General features: G+C 37.8%; 1 protein-coding gene across 1 annotated transcript; it reads right to left on the bottom strand.

The window, feature by feature from the left end:
- Nucleotides 1-2984: 2984 nt before the first annotated feature.
- LOC127445433 (monocyte to macrophage differentiation factor 2-like) lies at nt 2985-18949 on the bottom strand. The gene is made up of 7 exons (XM_051705504.1): nt 18748-18949; nt 11698-11779; nt 11376-11536; nt 10915-10989; nt 10109-10210; nt 7236-7305; nt 2985-7144 (listed from the first exon to the last, which is right to left on the bottom strand). The coding sequence occupies exons 1-7, from the start codon at nt 18759-18761 to the stop codon at nt 6941-6943; spliced, it is 708 nt and encodes a 235-aa protein (XP_051561464.1). The 5' UTR covers nt 18762-18949; the 3' UTR covers nt 2985-6940.
- Nucleotides 18950-19302: the final 353 nt, after the last annotated feature.

Genomic DNA, 19302 nt, shown 5'->3' with positions numbered 1-19302 from the left:
GAGGTTGGACTGAGGGCTTGTAGGCTTGTTGTAAGGCAGGTCCTTACCAGACATCACCGGTAACAATGTCGCCTATGGGCACAAACCCACCTTCGCTGGACCAGAAAGGACTGGCAAAAAGTGCTCTTCACTGACGAGTCGTGGTTTTGTCTCACCAGGGGTGATGGTCAGACTCATGTATATCTTAGAAGAAATGAGTGTTACACTGAGGCCTGTACTCTGGAGCGGGATCAGTTTGGAGGTGGAGGGTCCGTTATGGTCTGGGGTGGTGTGTCACAGCATCATCGGACTGAGCTTGTTGTCTTTGCAGGCAATCTCAATGCTGTGCGTTACATCCTCCTCCCTCATGTGGTACCCTTCCTGCAGGCTCATCCTGACATGACCCTCCAGCATGACAATGCCACCAGCCATACTGCTCATTCTGTGCATGATTTCCTGCAAGACAGGAATGTCAGTGTTCTGCCATAGCCAGCGAAGAGCCCGGATCTTAATTCCACTGAGCACGTCTGGGACCTGTTGGATCAGAGGGTGAGGGCTAGGGCCATTCCCCCAGAAATGTCCAGGAACTTGCAAGTGCCTTGGTGGAAGTGTGGGGTAACATCTCACAGCAAGAACTGGCAAATCTGATGCAGTCCATGAGGAGGAGATGCACTGCAATACTTAATGCAGCTGATGGCCACACCAGATACTGACTGTTACTTTTGATTTTGACCCCCCCTTTATTCAGGGACACATTATTCCATTTCTGTTAGTCACATGTCTGTGAAACTTGTTCAGTTTATGTCTTAGTTGTTGAATCTTTTTATGTTCATACAAATATTTACTACACATGTTAAGTTTGCTGAAAATAAAAACAGTTGAAAGTGAGAGGACGTTTCTTTTTTTGCTTAGTTTATATATGTGTGTGTACTTAGATGTTAAAGTTTGAGTCTATTGAGCTTGTAACTAGAGCAAAGCTAAATTATTTTATATTACCAAATAACTATGTTATTACTATTTTATTACTATATATTATAAATAATCAGCAAGTGGCAATAATGAAGTAAAACCAAACTAGAATTCAAGAATTCAACTGTGGGCGGCATCTGGTGGTTTGGAGGTGGAGCTGCAGTCTCTATTATTACAAATTTAATACAGATGAATAGTCATGTTTATGTTATCATTCCTTTGATGATATGACATTTAACTGTAACCAAAGATTTTCTCTTACACCAAAAAATATATATTGTAGCCTATTTTTAAGATTTATACATTTGAATTTCATAAGAAATTTCCATGAACTTGAATTGTGTAATCTTTAATTAATTTTAATTAATACGACTTAATATTTCATATATTATTTTATTTTAAATATTTTATTTGGTTAAATATTACTCAGTTCAATTTTATGATTTGTTATGAAATTAAAATGCAAAAATCTTAAAATTATTATTATTATTATATTTTTGGTGTAGATTGACATCATTTGGATGGACAGCAAAGTTTGATATTTAAGTTTATATATAAACTTATCTATTCAAATAGTTTTAATATATTTTTTTAGCAATATTAAATGTAGAAATTGTCCTGCAGGAAATAAATGAATAAATAATCAGGTTGTTAATCGTGTATAACCTTTACATGATTGAATATTTATTGGTCAACCCACAAACATACAAAATGTATAGAATGCAGGATACAAATACTGATTTAGAAGGAAGTTTCCTGAATGACAAGCACTGGTATTAAATAACTTACAATAGTCTTATAGAATACAAAAATCTGGGCGATACAAACATTGTAGCAAAATCACAATCACAAATACCTTCACATGAAAGGTACAAAAGACACATTTTTATGCAGAGTAAATCAGCAAAACAACTAACTATTGCAAAGCTTTGAACTGTTCTGAAACACACCCAAACAAGAAAAGGCACAAATGATATTTACAATGAGGTCAGGGTTACATTTCAAGTGGATTCAGTTTCAACCAGTTTCATATTGAATTTAGATCTGGAGAAAATGCTTTTAAATCAGAATGAGTTAAATTTGGTTTTTAATAAAATGTAAGATTCTCTCATAAAATCGTCCAACATCAAGGGCTGTGGACAGTACAGTCTGGCATCAAGAATCATGGACAGAGTAAACCTAATTCTACATTATAGATTATTTAAATAAGATTTGGCAACATTTAGTATTAAATAGTGCCACAACTTGCACTTAAGTTTTTTAAACAAATGGGTATTTCAAACTGTTTATAATTGAGTTTACCTTTCTACCTTTTTAACTTCTTTTGATTACTAATTGATGATTAAAACATTTTTAAGACGCCATTGTCAGTCACTGCACATGTCAAATGTCAGCCATCCAGCACTGACTCAAAAGCAAGAGGGAACAAACATACACCAATCAGCCACAACATTAAAACCACCTGCCTAATATTGTGTAGGTCCCCCTCGTGCCACCAAAACAGCGCCAACCCGCATCTCAGAATAGCATTGAGATGATATTCTTCTCACCAGAATTGTACAGAGATGTTTTTTGTTTTTGGCACTATTCTGAGTGAATTCTAGAGACTGTTGTGTGTGAAAATCCCAGGAGAACAGCAGTTACAGAAATACTCAAACCAGCCTGTCTGGCACCAACAATCATGCCACACTTCAAATCACTGAGATCAAATTTCTTCCCCATTCTGATGGTTGATGTGAACATTAACTGAAGCTCCTGACCATGATCGCATGGATGATTGTTGGTGCCAGACGGGCTGGTTTGAGTATTTCTGTAACTGCTGATCTCCTGGGATTTTCACACACAACAATCTCTAGAATTTACTCAGAATGGTGCCAAAAATATCCAGTGAGTGGCAGTTCTATGGACGGAAATGCCTTGTTGATGAAAGAGATCAACAGAGAATGGCCAGACTGGTTCGAACTGACAAAATCTACGATAACTCAGATAACTGCTCTGTACAATTGTGGTGAGAAGAATAGCATCTCAGAATGCTATTCTGAGAAGCGGGTTGGCACTGTTTTGGCGGCACGAGGGGGACCTACACAATATTAGGCAGGTGGTTTTAATGTTGTGGCTGATCAGTGTATTTACAGTACATTCACAGTTATTCAGTTTGCATCCATGCCACTGAAAAACCAACAACTCCTTAAGCATCATATGAGTTTCAATATATTCTGTGGTTATACTAAATTCAAGGTCAATAGAAAAATCTAAATTTACATTAACTTCAGGCTGAGTGACAGTAAAAGCTGTATAATGGAGTGTAAACTTTACCAGTAGGAACTGCCCATTCATAATGCAGCAACTGGGTTAAAGACAGTAACAAGTAAACAAATTTGTCAAGAACAAGAATGCACCAAACAAAGATAAATAAAGAGAGAAAAAGCAGTCTACAAATAAATACACAATACTTATTCAAACAAATCTCAATACTTAATGCACTCAAAATATTTTTTTTATTAATTTGTTTTATGATTGTAAGTGCTTTTATTAAATTACAAGGTTCACATTTCTGCTTTTAAACCCTCCACAAATTGGCTCCATTCACTTCCGTTTTAATTACTTCACTGTAACATCCATTTTTGCTTTTTTTTTTTAAAAAAAAAGCAGGGACGAGTCGAAATGAATTTTTGTGGTAATCAACACAATGCGACAAATGCTGTTGACTGAGCTTAACTTGTATTGAACCCAGAATATTCCTTTAACAATTGTATGATACACTAAATCAATTTTAAAATCAAAATTAAAATCAAATACTGTATGCTTCTTGTTCTATATTTAACGTTATAATATCAGAAAGCTGTATACCAATTATAATCTGGTGTAAATAATTCATATTAAAAAGTAATTAAATATAAAAAAAAATCTACAAAGTGTTCGTCATATCCATATGCCAAGTGAAATTATCCTAAATATCAACAAAATATCAACATTATTACACATTTGTGACTATGTACTGTACATACTGTATATGTTTGTGTGTACACATAGATTACATGATACTTGAAACCGCTATTGATCAGACACATTCTCTATTCATAATACATTAAATATTAGTTCATTTTAGATGTAAAGCAATAATAAATACACATTAAGAAAATGTTGATACATGAGGTCCAGTTACCATTAAGAGTTTGTCATTCTTATATGAAGGCCATACAAATTTAAATACTTGTTTAATGTACTTTAGTTTAGAAACTGCAGACAATAGCCTTGACCTGATCAACTCTTTGCCCTGATGACAGATTTTTTGTTATTTAAATAAAATACAAGTTAACTACATTTTTCAAATGTATTTAATGGTTAAACATTTATTGAAATATGTATGGCCTGAGAGAGCACAACAAAAATGGAATGTTTAAGAAATGTTAATGGAACCAGCAAGTGAGGTAACCCTGAGAGCAAAAGCTTTGGCTGATCGGTCCAATAACAGATGGCTAATGGACAAACTTTCAGTCTTGAACAGCGTTAAACAACGAAGCTGAAATGATACTAAAACTAATGCATATTATATCTCTCCCGGAGTAGGTTTCCGCCCCCATCCAACATTAAGTGACAGTTCGCACAAGAATTAAAATGAAAGTATAATATACTCACGCTTTTGTCATTCCAAACCCATTTTCTTTGGAACACAAATGGAGATATATTAATTTATGTTTCTTTTATTTGGCTTTTTTGGTTATTTTTGAAGCTCAACAGCCCCAGTGCCCATCCACTTTTATTCAGTGTAAAAGAACAGACTGGACATTCTGCTAAACATCCAATTTTGTGTTACACAGAGAAAAAAAAAATCTAGTCTCATAGAATGAATGTTACTATAACTACATTTTTGAAAACTGACTTTTACATGCCTCATTCCATGTTTTATCACAGTTTCCTGGTGAAATTAAAACTAGAGGCTTTACAACAACTGTGTTTTATTCAATTTCACACAAATCATGAGTGCAACAGCTGATTATGACTTTATAAACTCTTATTTTTCACACTATTACTCACACAATGCTATGTTATGATATCAAACTACTTATTATAACGCATCATTTAAAAAATGATACATTTTAATGCTTGTATTACAGACCCAGCAACATTTACACACATATTCCAATGTGATTAGCTTCCGCGGTAGCTCCCCTGATAGAGTTGGACTCGGAAGTCCGCAGATCGAGACCAGACAAACATGCAAGCTGACACGTGAGATGGAAGTCTCATAGAGGCAACACGAAATGGTGTGGTTGCTTCAGAAAATGTCCTTTTCATGTTGCATTTGCTTTTATAGAACACTATCGCTTGGGTCCAGGTGTTGATTTAGAGTAAGGATGTCTGTTTTGTTTACCACTCAGTTGCTTTAAGAACACTATTGGTTATGTTTAGCTAAAAGTTTTAGGTTATGGAGGTAAATTTTACTCATTAAAACCTCCAATTACGACACCATTTCACTCGCTTTTGGCGCCCCCACTGGACATTTAACTGGGAAACTGCAGCAAACCATGTACTGAAGCACATAATTTCACTTTGCAAAAATGTTGCCATGGTAGTGGTAAAGTTCATGAGATCAGGCTGGACATAAACATGGGTCTGGAATGACATATGGGTGATTTAATGATAACATAATTTTTATTTTTGAGTGAACTTGTCCTTTAATGACTTTTGGAGGTTTATCATAAGTGCAGACGTGATCAGTATTCTGTCAAAATTTAATTTCTACTCCTGTTTGCAAAACCTTTAAATGATGAAGGCAAACAGCTGACAATTTTTAGTGGATCTTTGTTTTTTTTTTTAACCCATAACCCAAAGAAGTAATTGAGACAGCCTAAACACACAGAAGATCAGTGGCGAATTATCCAAGATGCTTGAAACATCCTATCTGCCAAGAACCTTAAAAAACTGTGTCCAGGTGTACCCAGGAGAATTGGTGTTGTTTTGATGACAAGGGTGGTCACACAAAATATTAATTTAGCTTTTTTATGTTTACTGCACTTTGTACGATGTTAACTGATCAATCAAAACTATTTATGGCATTACCTTTGAAAATATTTTCACTATACAACATTTTTCACAAGTGCCTAAAAATTTTGCACAGTACTGTATTAGATAAATTATATAATCACCCATAACGCATTGCTGTAGGATAGAGAAAAACACTTTTTAAACACAGTAAAATGGGCATTTGTTGAAATTCCAATGCAAGTCTCCTTATACTCAATCAAGACCAGTTTAATATGGTATGGGTTGAAAAACGATGATCCTATTATTTAAGCCATGAAATCAGACAAGCTGTCTGGGCAAAGATTTGCCTGGACATTGTCATCAAGCACTTGTGGCACTTCCCAAAGATATAACACATCCAGAAATGTGACAGTATTTCACTCTATACACTATAACCATAGCCAGTTAAAGCCTAGAGTTTTGTTAGTGTTCGGGGTTTACAGTAATAAAAAACTTATTCCTTTTCTGTTATGGACAGAAGCAAGAATATCCCCCCCATTGGCAGTGGCAGAAAATAAGCGGAATAATCCCAAGTTTAAAAATACTACAGAAATACCCTTTAACTGTAGTCTCTACAGTACTTTTACAAATATCTGGCAGTGATTTTACATTTTCTCAGTAGTACCTATAAAAAACTGTAAACTTCAATACGTCCAAAGAATTTTCCAGAAACACTCGTGCTCTGGATCTGTCTGGATTACACATGGCATCTGGTCAAAAATGACCCCTGCTGTATGTAGTCTCACAAAGTTGCAATTTTTGTTGTATGTGCTAGTTACAGACCTATTAATGAGTCTTAAAAATATTGGTCAAACTGTTGGCTAGCAAAAAGAACAGAAAAAAAAAAAAAAATTATCTGTCATTATAAATTAAATCATATTGTTTCTGCAGTAGTAATTTTTTTTAGCAATTTAGTTTCTACTGGAAAATCTACAATGATTTTGTGGTTGTATGCATGTGTGTGTCACCGGGCCATACTAGTTGGTTGATTGACAGGTGTGTACAGGTACTTCCAGATGGCGTAGTAATGGATGCCTGCTCCCATGGCAACAAAGATGTGCCATATAGCGTGAGCAAAGGGAACTATTCCATCGCTTTTAAAGAACACCATGCCTAATATGTAACATCCACCACCAGCTACCAGCTCACACAGACCTGATCTGTCTGTCTATAAAGGAAACAGAGTGATAGAAGAGAGAAATTAGTTTCTACTTGTTTGTAATTTTGTTTCCGATTTATATATGGGTACATTTTCTTACCATAGAGAGGATGACAAGGGCTGGAAAAATGCCCATTGCTAGGTAACAAATCAGCTCTATAACTTTAAACCTAAAACATAGAAAACATGAAGCATATTGATCTTGACCAAACAAGCTTTACAAAAAGGTTCTAAATTTTAACATTAGTTAATGCATTAGGCATTATGAACTAACAATGAATTATATATATTTCTTAAATTTATTTTAAATATACTACTGTTAGCTGTTAGTTCATGTTATTTCGAAAAGCATTAAATAATAGTAACGGGTATTTCTTCAACTTTGGGCAATTTCACATTCAAGGGGTTGATTTTTATTAAAAAAAAAAGATTTCAGCTTTTTCCTTTTTGTTGTAAGAAGGTCACATTAAAACTGACTTGGAGACTTCATTGTTTATTTTTGGTAAATTCAAATGCTATTATGTACAGTACAGATTGTGACGAGGCAGGCGAGGAATGAGGATCTAAACGCAGCTTTATTAACAAAAGGATAAACAAAGAATCTCAGAATATAGAAAACAAACACAGGAAACCAAGCACAGAACATGACAACACATGTAAAGACTGAAAAACTAACCAGAGGAAACAAGGGCTTAAATACACAAGGGAAGACAAGGAACACCTGGGGAAACAATCAGAGAACGAGGAACACATAGGGAAACAATCAGAGAGAACCAATCATGAAAAAAACTACAAAGGACTACAAAACCAAAGGAAACAGGAACTAAACAAGAATTTCAACATAAAAGTCTAAGCAAAAACACAGGGAATAAGTGACAGAGCCCCCCTTTTAAGGAGTGGATTCCAGACGCTACAAAAACCAAACAAAAAACCAAATTGTCCATGGGGTGTGGGGTGTGGGGGAAAATAGGTAGTTCAGGGGGGCACAAGGGGCAAGGGGAGCAGAGGAACAAGGCAAAGTCAGGGAGGCTTGGAACCAAGGTGGAGCCGGAGGGATGGAGAGCCAGGGTGATGCTGCAGGCTTGGAGGACCAAGTAGACCAGAGCAGATCAGCTGGGTGGCCAGGAGACCAGGGAGACCAGAGCAGATCAGGTGGACAGCCAGGAGACCAAGGAAACTAGAGCAGATCAGGCGGATGGCCAGGAGATCAAGGAAACCAGAGCAGATCAAGCGAATGGACAGGAGACCAGGGAGACCAGAGCAGGTCAGGCGGACAGCCAGGACACCAAGGAGACCAGATCAGGTGGACGGCCAGGAGACCAGGGAGACCAGAGCAGATCAGGCGGACGGCCAGGAGACCAGGCAGACCAGAGCAGATCAGGCGGATGGCCAGGAGACCAAGGAGACCAGAGCAGATCAGGCGGATGGCCAGGCAACCAGGGAGACCTGAGCAGATCAAGCGGACGGCCAGGAGACCAAGGACACCAGAGCAGATCAGGCGGACATCCAGGAGACCAGGGAGACCAGAGAAGATCAGGCGGATGGCCAGGAGACCAAGGAGACCAGAGCAGATCAGGCAGATGGCCAGGAGACCAAGGAGATGACCTCAAGGTGGGGACTGGGTCAGGAATCCTGGGAGGCAGCCACAGGGCCGAGACAGGGTCAGGAAACCTGGGAGGCAGCCGTAGGGCTGAGACAGGGTCAGGAGGCCTGGGGAGAGGGCGGAGCCGCAGGTGGAATAGTCTCTGGGGGAGCGGGCGGAGCCACAGGTGGAATAGTCTCTGGGGGAGCGGGCGGAGCCGTGGAAGACTCTGGGGGCGGAGCCGCTGGAGGAATAGGCTCTAGGGGCGGAGCCGTGGCAGGCGGAGCCATGGCATGCTCGAGGGGCGAAGCTGTGGAAGGCAGAACCATGGCAGGCTCGAGGGGCAAAGCCGTGGAGGGCGGAGCCATGGCAGGCTCGAGGGGCGAAGCCGTGGAAGGCGGAGCCGTGGCAGGCTCGAGACAAAGAGTCCTGGATGAATGGGAAATGACCTCTGTGGTCACGAACATGGGAAGGGACTTGGGAACGACCTCCATGGTCGTGGGCATGGGCAGAGACTCGGAAACGATCTACATGGTCGTGTTCATGGGATGAGACTCGGGAACGACCTCCATGGTCGTGTACATGGGAAGAGACTTGGGAACGACCTCTGTGGTCGTGGGCATGGGCAGAGACTCAGGAATGACCTCTGTGGTCATGGGCATGGGCGGAGACTCGGGAACAACCTCTGTGGTCATGGGCATGGGCGGAGACTCGGGAACAGAAACTTTTTTTCTCCTTCTCCTCCTCCGGATGGCCGAAGTTGACAACGCTGGCTCTGGGATAGACGAGGCTGGCAACACAGGCTCTGGGATGGACGAGGCTGGCAATGCAGGCTCTGGGATGGACGAGGCTTCTAGCTCGTTGGCCGTGGCAGGCGTGGACGCTGGCTCGTTGGCCGTGGCAGGCGTGGGAAAATTTAAGGTAAATGTCAGTTGTGAGTGGAATATTTTTATTGGGTATAATTTCCAATCAAACTGTAATTTTGCCAAATTACACAAAAAGTGGGAAAAAATATATTATTTAATTGAGTGTGTTTATGATACACAAAATGTTAGCTACAATATAACATTAGCCTTAGCCAGACAAAAAAGTCAACCATTTTATTTCAAAAACATTAAGTAATGTCATTTCCACTACTGAATTCTATTAAACACAATACAGAATTTGAGATGTACTGGAAATGACTATGTGGTGGGAATTTTCATGACTTCAAAAATGTCATAAATCTCTTGGAATGTATGTACATAGACTGTTGGAAATTGTTAGCAGACAATAAAAAAAATAAAAAACATTTTGTGAGAGTGTGAAAAAAGGACACTTACCATAGTGCCCGAAGTTGAAGAAACACCCTAACATATACAATTTTAATGTTAAAATGTATTTATCAATACCTCTCATGAAAGAAGAATACGTAGGAAGTTCCTCCAGAGGCCATCACCCAGACAACCCAACGCATGTGGGAAGCCCATGGACCAAGCTCCCGCAGTGTAAGCCTGCCATAAATCAATTGGATTTTTAATTAACAATAATGAATATCAAACTACGAAAGTCCCACCATCATGGGTTTAATTCTTAGGTAACACTAATACTAATAAATGTAAATGCTGAAATCCCCTCAATTCACTTTGGATCAAAGTGTGTGCCAAATCAATTAAGTGTCTACTGTTCAACTGGAATTCTTATCTCAAGAAGTAACAAAGAGGGAAAGTTAAAATGTACTTTGTAATTTGTAAAAAAATACAATAAAATTTTATCTAAAAGTTAAAATAGTATTTATTTAAATATGTCAGGTAGGCAAAGAGTGTAAAGTTCTGTGTAAAGGGCAAAACATTTTAATGTCATCTCAATCTCTTAAAACCAAATACTGTTTATTTCCTTGACATAACATTTTAAATCAAGTGTATGCAAGTGAGTAACAAACTTTTGTAAGTTAAAGCAACAAATCTATATATTTTAACTCTGTGGCAACAGAATATCAACTCCCCAGTTTCACATATCTTTGTGCTAACAAACTGTAAGAAATTGGCCCATTTGAACCCTTGGTCTTTAGATTATCACCATGTCCACCACACTCACAACTCTTAACTGTATCTTTTTCCTGGCACTCTAAACACAAATCCATTAAATCCATTAAGCTAAGTGAAAATTAATTTCCTAAATTCATTGCTAGGAACATTTACTCAATAGATAAGCTCACCAAGGTGTGTAGGATGCAGCGATGAAGAAATAGATCACCATTCTGTCGCACATGTGGAAGCAGTGTTCAACCGATCTAAAAAGTATGACTTGCTTAGATCACACTTCTCAAGTACACATGTAAGTGATAAGCCAATAGTTTTCCCAAAAATAAAATTCTGTTATCATTTACCCACCCTTGTGTTCTTCCAAACCTATTTGGCCCCTTTTCTTTTGTGGAAAACAAAAGGAGAGATGCAGAATTTTAGTTTCAGTCACCATTCACATTGTATATGTGAATGATGACTTAGGTTGACATTCTGCCTAATATCTCTTTTTATGTTCCAAGGAAAAATGAAAGTCATATGGGTTTGGAATATCATGGGAGTGGAAAATTATGATGGAAAATTTCATTTTTGTGTGGACTCTACTCCTTTAAACAATTATGATCAAATGCAGTATGGCTCATATGTAAGGCATTACCGGAGATGACTCTTTTTCCAGGAGACTGTGTGGAACACTGTGGATATGATGAATAGGCTTGATAGCCCTGCCCCATAAAGCCATGCTGAAATCTCCTCCCAGTGGTCATCAGATAAAAAGTACAACAAGACCCCACCCACAATACTGGGAATGATCCAGAGCTGAGAAAGAATAGAAAAAAATAGTCACACATCAAATACATGTATTATCTGTTGTATTGGTATTACAGGCAAACATTTACTGTATGTGGCAAAAGAAAGACATTGCACACTGTATATTTAATGTACATGTTCATTATAAAAACTAGCTATGCATAACTCACTGCATGTGTGGCGCAGTTAGCAGCATGTTCATATTCTGTTGGCTGGTATCTCTTATTAGATGGTACGCGATTGTTCATAAATCTAGAAATAAAAAAGTTAGAAAATAAAGGATAAAGCAATTTATAAACTGAAAAAGGTAATGTAGGAATTTATTTAGTAGGCCTAAGTGCATGAGATATGCATGTGTGCCTATAGCACTAGAATTTCATGGTGTTGCTCTTGACATTAATTTTGGATTAATTTGTTTCACCAAGTGAATTTGTTGAAATTTTTATTTAAATAAATTATGTCTTTCAATAATTTACCATATACTGTTTTTGGTCAATAAAAATTTAAATGTCAAACATTTCACTATAAACTGAAACGTTACTGACCTTGAGTAATCTAACGGAATACGTTACAAATTACATTTTACAGCATGTATTCTGTAATCTGTAGTGGAATACATTTCAGAAGTAACCCTCCCAACCCTGGATATATAAAAACTAAACTATTTTGTAAATGTGCCAACTAAACTATAATTTACAAACAACCAGTATTCAAATGACTTTTTAAGTCTCGGTACTTGAAGATATTAGCTTATTTTTGGATGAAAATAATACATTTAAGCACGGTGCGAATTACGGGGGTCTCAGACCCCCCCAGAAGGAACTGGAGACCCCCTGGAAAGAACCGGTGACCCCTGGAAAGCTATTTTACGAATAACCTGACTGGAGTCTTAGCCCATGCAGATCTGAGCAGCTCCTGTACGCTGAAACTCCGCCTCGGCACGCGCTTCAAGCCCTTGCAAACCCGCCTAACAATCCCCCCTCACAACCCCCGCCATCAACGGACAAAAGCGGAGACACTAATCTCACACAAACGAAAGAAGAAAAAAAGATATACCCCCGACTGTCGAGGTATAATTCGCACTCTGAATTTAAGTAATAAACATTATCCTCACTTACAATGGAAGAAAATGGGGCCAAACAGTAAACGCTAAAATACGCAGTGTTTCAAAAGTAGCTACACCAAAAAGATGTAAACAGTATGCATTAACATGATTTTAGTGTGATAAAATCGCTTGCTAACCTTTTCTGTGTAAATTCATATCCAGTTTTACAACCTAATTGTTAAGACGGCATAACGCCGTAAACTCTCTAATCCTGGTAAAGGACAATTTAATCAACTTTTAACAAAATAATTAATAAATTAATTAATTAATTTGTAGCGCGATTATAAAATTGTGAGATTAATATTTCTGCCTGTAAACCTTCAAAAAAGTGGCCCCATTCACTTCCATTGTAAGTGCCTCAAGCCCCGTTCACGTTGTCAGCGATTTTGTCACTGGATGCGACAGGAGACCTGCAGCGACTTCCAGCAACATGAGCAACAACGACCTCTGGTGACTAGATGTGGGGGTGTCCAGCGACTTCAGAAAGTTGAGAAAATAAAAATTTTTGCAAAAGAGGAGCGACTTTTGGCAGCCACAACCAATAGGAGTGAAGATGGTGTTCAGGTGGAGCTCACGTCATTCATCTACTGTGTTAATAAAGGAGTCTAGTGCAACTTTTAACGACCAAATGAGCTTGATTGTCATCTAAACTTTATTTTAGCATCATAATGCAATTTACATTTTCTGAAGAAGCTCAGCAAATGCGATCTGAGGTAGAGGGTTAGATTTAAAATATTTAAAAGTTTTAAAAATGTTCAAAAGCTCATTTTCTGAACATGAACTCGACATTGGACAAATAGTTCTGATAGTTTATAGTCTTGAAGTGTAGAACATTCTGAGAATGTCATTCAGCTGACTTTTTTCATCTACAGAACAGGGTAAGGCTAATTTAAGTTTGTGTAAAGAAAAGGCAATTATTTAGGCCTAACAATATAATTTTTTTCGTTTAGTAATTTGTTTTTATATTTTATTTAATGCTTTTTCCATTTGGTAATTTATTTAATGTAATACAGGGGAATTTTGTCGGCATTTATTCAAAAGTGAGCTTAACAATAATTTTATAGAATTGGGCGGGGCTATATGTTAGTGTTCCAAAAAAGCACACTGAAACTTTTCTCCTAGTATTGTGTATTTATTTTTAATTTAAAACTTCTTTGTGCATAGAAATTATGCTTTTTTTTTTTTTTGTATTGTGGGCTAATTTCATGACTGCTGTCTATTACAGTGCATCTGGAAAGTATTCACAGCGCTTCACTTTTTCCACATTTTGTTATGTTACAGCCTTATTCCAAAATGGATTAAATTCATTATTTTCCTCAAAATTCTACAAACAATACCCCATAATGACAACATGAAAGAAGTTTGTTTGAAATCTTTGCAAATTTATTAAAAATAAAAAGCGAAAAAAATCACATGTACATAAGTATTCACAGCCTTTGCCATGACACTCAAAATTGAGCTCAGGTGCATCCTGTTTCCACTGATCATCCTTGAGATGTTTCTACAAATTGATTGGAGTCCACCTGTGGTAAATTCAGTTGATTGGACATGATTTGGAAAGGCACACATCTGTCTGTATAAGGTCCAGTTAACAGTGCATGTCAGAGCACAAACCAAGCCATGAAGTCCAAGGAATTGTCTGTAGACCTCCAAGACAGGATTGTATCGAGGCACAGATCTAGGGAAGGGTACAGAAAAATTTCTGCAGCATTGAAGGTCCCAATGAGCACAGTGGCCTCCATCATCCGTAAATGGAAGAAGTTTGGAACCACCAGGAGTCTTCCTAGAGCTGGCCGCCTGGCCAAACTGAGCGATCGGGGGAGAAGGGCCTTAGTCAGGGAGGTGACCAAGAACCCAATGGTCACTCTGACAGAGCTCCAGCATTTCTCTGTGGAGAGAGGAGAACCTTCCAGAAGAACAACCATCTCTGCAGCACTCCACCAATCAGGCCTGTATGGTAGAGCGGCCAGACGGAAGCCACTCCTCAGTAAAAGGCACATGACAGCCTGCCTGGAGTTTGCCAAAAGGCACCTGAAGGACTCTCAGACCATGAGAAACAAAGATTGAACTCTTTGGCCTGAATGGCAAGTGTCATGTCTGGCGGAAACCAGGCACCGCTCATCACCTGGCCAATACCATCCCTACAGTGAAGCATGGTGGTGGCAGCATCATGCTGTGGGGATGTTTTTCAGCGGCAGGAACTGGGAGACTAGTCAGGATCGAGGGAAAGATGAATGCAGCAATGTACAGAGACATCCTTGATGAAAACCTGCTCCAGAGCGCTCTGGACCTCAGACTGGGGCAAAGGTTCATCTTCCAACAGGACAACAACCCTAAGCACACAGCCAAGATAACAAAGGAGTGGCTCCGGGACAACTCTGTGAATGTCCTTGAGTGGCCCAGCCAGAGCCCAGACTTGAACCCGATTGAACATCTCTGGAGAGATCTGAAAATGGCTGTGCACCGACGTTCCCCATCCAACCTGATGGAGCTTGAGAGGTCCTTCAAAGAAGAATGGGAGAAACTGCCCAAAAATAGGTGTGCCAAGCTTGTAGCATCATACTCAAAAAGACTTGAGGCTGTAATTGGTGCCAAAGGTGCTTCAACAAAGTATTGAGCAAAGGCTGTGAATACTTATGTACATGTGATTTTTTTCGCTTTTTATGTTTAATAAATTTGCAAAGATTTCAAACTTCTTTCATGTTATCATTATGGGGTATTGTTTGTAGAATTTTGAGGAAAATAATGAATTGAATCCATTTTGGAATAAGGCTGTAACATAACAAAATGTGGAAAAAGTGAAGCGCTGTGAATACTTTCCGGATGCATTGTATTTTGAATGGTGTGGAAAAGCAACTTTAATAAATAAATGGATGGCTACCGCAATTAAATGAATTGCAAAGAGTGGCCATTAATTTTCTCTCCATGCACTTTTCGATGAAAGGTGCATGATATGAGATATTTGTGTTGGCACTCCTGGAAGTGTCATGAAGCAGATGTGTTTGCAGCATCAGATCTGTGCAGGTATGCTTTTAAGACCAATACATAACAGTGCGAGTAATGCTTCATGTACAATAAATTGGCTTTCAAGGATGTATATCTTGTCATCATGATTAACACAGGCTTAGGATTTGGGTAAATTCTGTCATGTGACACTATATTTTTGCAGTAATGACAATTTTCTAGACAAAAAGTGTTTCCAAAACAGTTTTTCGCGACATTTGAAGTATCGACATATTGAATTTATGCGCTAGAGTTAAACAGAAAAATATTATGTCTACACTTGTGACATTTTAGCTATAGCTAAAGCTATTGGCTATCTGTAAACTTTTTGATGCGCTACACCTTTTGTTGCAAAAAAAAAAAAAACCTTGGATGGATACATGAACTAAACATCTTTACAAAATACATAAACAAGAAACAAACATCTTTACAAGATATTTCAGTGGACAAAATCCTTCAGAAAACACGAGTTGTGGAAAATGGATGTGATCTAGGAGCTTTATACAGTGGACATCATTAAAGAGACAGTATCCCTCATAGCCTCGTTTTCATAAACATCAAAAATTAAACATGGCACTGCTGTGAATAAAGTCTATTCAGTAAGTGATTAACTCTGTAATCAAACAAACAGGTTACAGCTCAACTTCAGTTCAGTTTACAAAAAGGAATGATTCACTGCAAATCAGACATCGCTATCTTAAAAAGAGATGAATCAATCCCACTGGCAAGATCAAGTTCAACATGGTTATCATCATCTCTTGACTTGCATTGCTTGGTTGTACATTAGGCAAAGTTGTGTTGGTGGTAGAAGAGGTGTAGAAATGTAAGGTCAATAGAGGTGTTCAGGTTGTAGCCCAAAAACCCAGACATAATATTAATTTGAGCCATAGGTTCCCTCTGGATTTTTATAATGGAAGTTTTGGATTTATGAGTAAAATAAGGTATGTGGTAAACATTACTTGAAGATACTTAGATGTTTTGTTCTACAACATAAATTACCCACAGTCATACTTCAAATGTGAATTTTGAAGACGCCATGTTTAAAAAAATAAATAAAAAAAGTATGTTGCATACAAGTTGCTAGATAAGGACTACAACGTTTTTTCTTTTTATCAGACATGTACAGTACACTCACATGCTTGTTGTAGTTGTAGTCCTTATTTAGCATCATGCATTTTTTATTAAACACAGCAGCTTCAAAATTCATGTTTGAGTTATGACTGTCTAATTTAAGTTGTAAAACAAAACGTTCAAGTATCTTCAAGTAATGTTTATCACAGATCTTCTTATACTCATAAATTGAAAAAGCATATTAAAAACTATAGGAAATTCTCAATGGAACCCATGGCGAATTAACCTTCCGGGTTCGCCTACAAATTAATGTCACACCATCAGCTCTATAGCTTCAATATGGCATTCATAACAGCCAGTGTCACACAGCCATAGATTTTACAGCACATAATGTAAGGAATTCACCAACATTGACAGTAGCCAAGTCACCAGCCCACAACATACATTGTATATCATTTCAACACCATTTCAGTGCATTCTCTGTACAGTTCTGAAGCACTATATATGTCAGATATTGATCAAATAAGTGCATTATTTACAAAATATATTTGTATTATATTCGTTGATCAGTTAATTATCACTGTGTAAGTCAAATGTAAGTCATGTGGCTGATAACTTTTACAGTTTGCTGGCTGCAGACAGTAACCATGGAAAACCACAGCAGAGGAGTCTGCCATTCTTTACACACATCCCTCCACTGTGCTGATGTCACTGTTGGCATGGAAACATATGAGACTGTGACGCAAAAGGGATTAGGTTGTGTGTTTTCACCTCATGCTCTTTTTTCTTCCCTTTTACTACAGAAGTGGCATACATTGAAATCTAGTCTACTCTAAAAATGTACAACAATTAAGTAGTTGTAAGTTGTAGCTTTGCAATATTGGAACTTAAGAATAAACCACCTAGTGATACAGAAAATGATGTTATAAAAAACTATTTTAGTGAATAAGTTTCCAACGGTTAACTATAAATAAGAAAAGTGTCCAAATAATTATGCATAATGTTAATGTCAAATTTAAAAGCATGACAGTGTTAGCAACATTCAACATTTTATCAGTGTTTAGGAAAAACAGCATCTAGGTCAAACAAAACCGATTTTACTTTTAGATGTGCATTTTATTGATCACATCCAGTTATAACCTGCATTTGTCCTAATTTCTATTGTTAGTAACCCAAATGAAGTGGCCTATATTTGATGTAGTACTGATCAAAATGATTACTGACACAATCAACACACAATAACTAATACTCACACAACCAGAAACAAATTAATAATCCTGTTTACTTTGATGTTCCACAAATACTTTACAAGTATAACGTCATAATCATGAACTAAAAATAATTCGGACGTTTGCCAAATAGTTTCACATTAATTATAAAATTAAAATCACATTGTCTATAAAATAGTAAAAAAAAAAAAAAAAAGGTCGGTACATCATCACTCAGATGTGTACTCTGCCTAGTTGAATCCACCATGCACATCCTCACGATGCAAGATTATAGACGGACGTGATCCAGATGTTAACTTGCACCATAAAACGGCTCGCCATACTCGTTCACTGCAACCCCTGAGTTTTAAACCCTCAGATTGGTTTTAAATGTTCTGGGTTTACGTTTACAACTGAATACAAACACTGTCGTCGCTATTCTCCGACAATAAACGCCAAAAACACCGTCCATTTCTACCACCACTCCCATGCGCATCAGTCAATGCGAACGCAAACCTGTTCAGTGCAAATGGAGTTTTTATTATTTTAATTTAAAGCACGCGTTTGTAGCAACGGTCTTAATTTGAAACGTGCCTTTCATTAGTCGATATTATTACATCCACGTAAAAAAAAAAAAAAGAAAAGAAAAAAAAAAACACTACAACGTTCGGCTTTTCTTTTGTGGTGTGACACCCACGCAAAAAAGCTAGATTTTAGACGAACAGAATAAACGAGTTTTGACATTTTGCGCATGCTATAATATACACACAACTATGGATAGCGACTTTAGTTCTCTATTCTTTTGACTGTCCAAATGTGGCACATTTACTCACCTTACAAGTTTCATTTAAAAAGCGTCAAATCCAACAATAGCGCACGTTACGTAAGAAATGTTGTATTCAAATCAAAGCGTACGTACAGCTCGCCTTCCCCGATACAAGCATCAATAAAAACACACCCTCTGAACAAAACAAAAAAATTGAGAGGGGACATATAGCACGCTTCACTCAAGACGAGCAATAATCCGAAAGTAGAGCGTGTAACATCTCAGAGGAACCCGGTCTTCCTGCGTTAGACGCGTCCAGAGCGGATCATTTGAAGAGAACGAACGATGCACGCGCAATTGCATGGTCAGTTCTTGACTAGGCAGCCCACACTCAAATGTTAGTCACACAAAAGTACATTTATGCTTTGGTTTTGTGCCAGCAAGGTTTGTAAATAGATAGCTTTAGAACATGATATATTGATGGTACAGTCCGATTGGTTTAAAAGAGCTAGGTGCAGGTTTCATTGAAGACATTTTAAGCAAGCTTCTCCTGCAAACAAATACCATTTATGCTAGAACCCTTTACTGCATTGTCACTAGCTCAATGACCTGACAATAATTT

The sequence above is a fragment of the Myxocyprinus asiaticus genome, chromosome 8 (genome assembly GCF_019703515.2).
Source record: "Myxocyprinus asiaticus isolate MX2 ecotype Aquarium Trade chromosome 8, UBuf_Myxa_2, whole genome shotgun sequence".
Taxonomy (NCBI): domain Eukaryota; kingdom Metazoa; phylum Chordata; class Actinopteri; order Cypriniformes; family Catostomidae; genus Myxocyprinus; species Myxocyprinus asiaticus.
The sequence above is the reverse complement of the archived record's forward strand: the minus strand, read 5'-3'. Positions and strand labels throughout refer to the sequence as shown.

Bases quoted from the DNA above. Each gene is read 5' to 3' on its own strand.
- LOC127445433 (XM_051705504.1), bottom strand. The intron at 10,211-10,914 runs GTGAGCTTATCT...GATTTATGGCAG, and splicing joins GCTGCATCCTACACACCTTG to GCTTACACTGCGGGAGCTTG. The intron at 7,145-7,235 runs GTAAGAAAATGT...TTTCCTTTATAG, and splicing joins CCCTTGTCATCCTCTCTATG to ACAGACAGATCAGGTCTGTG.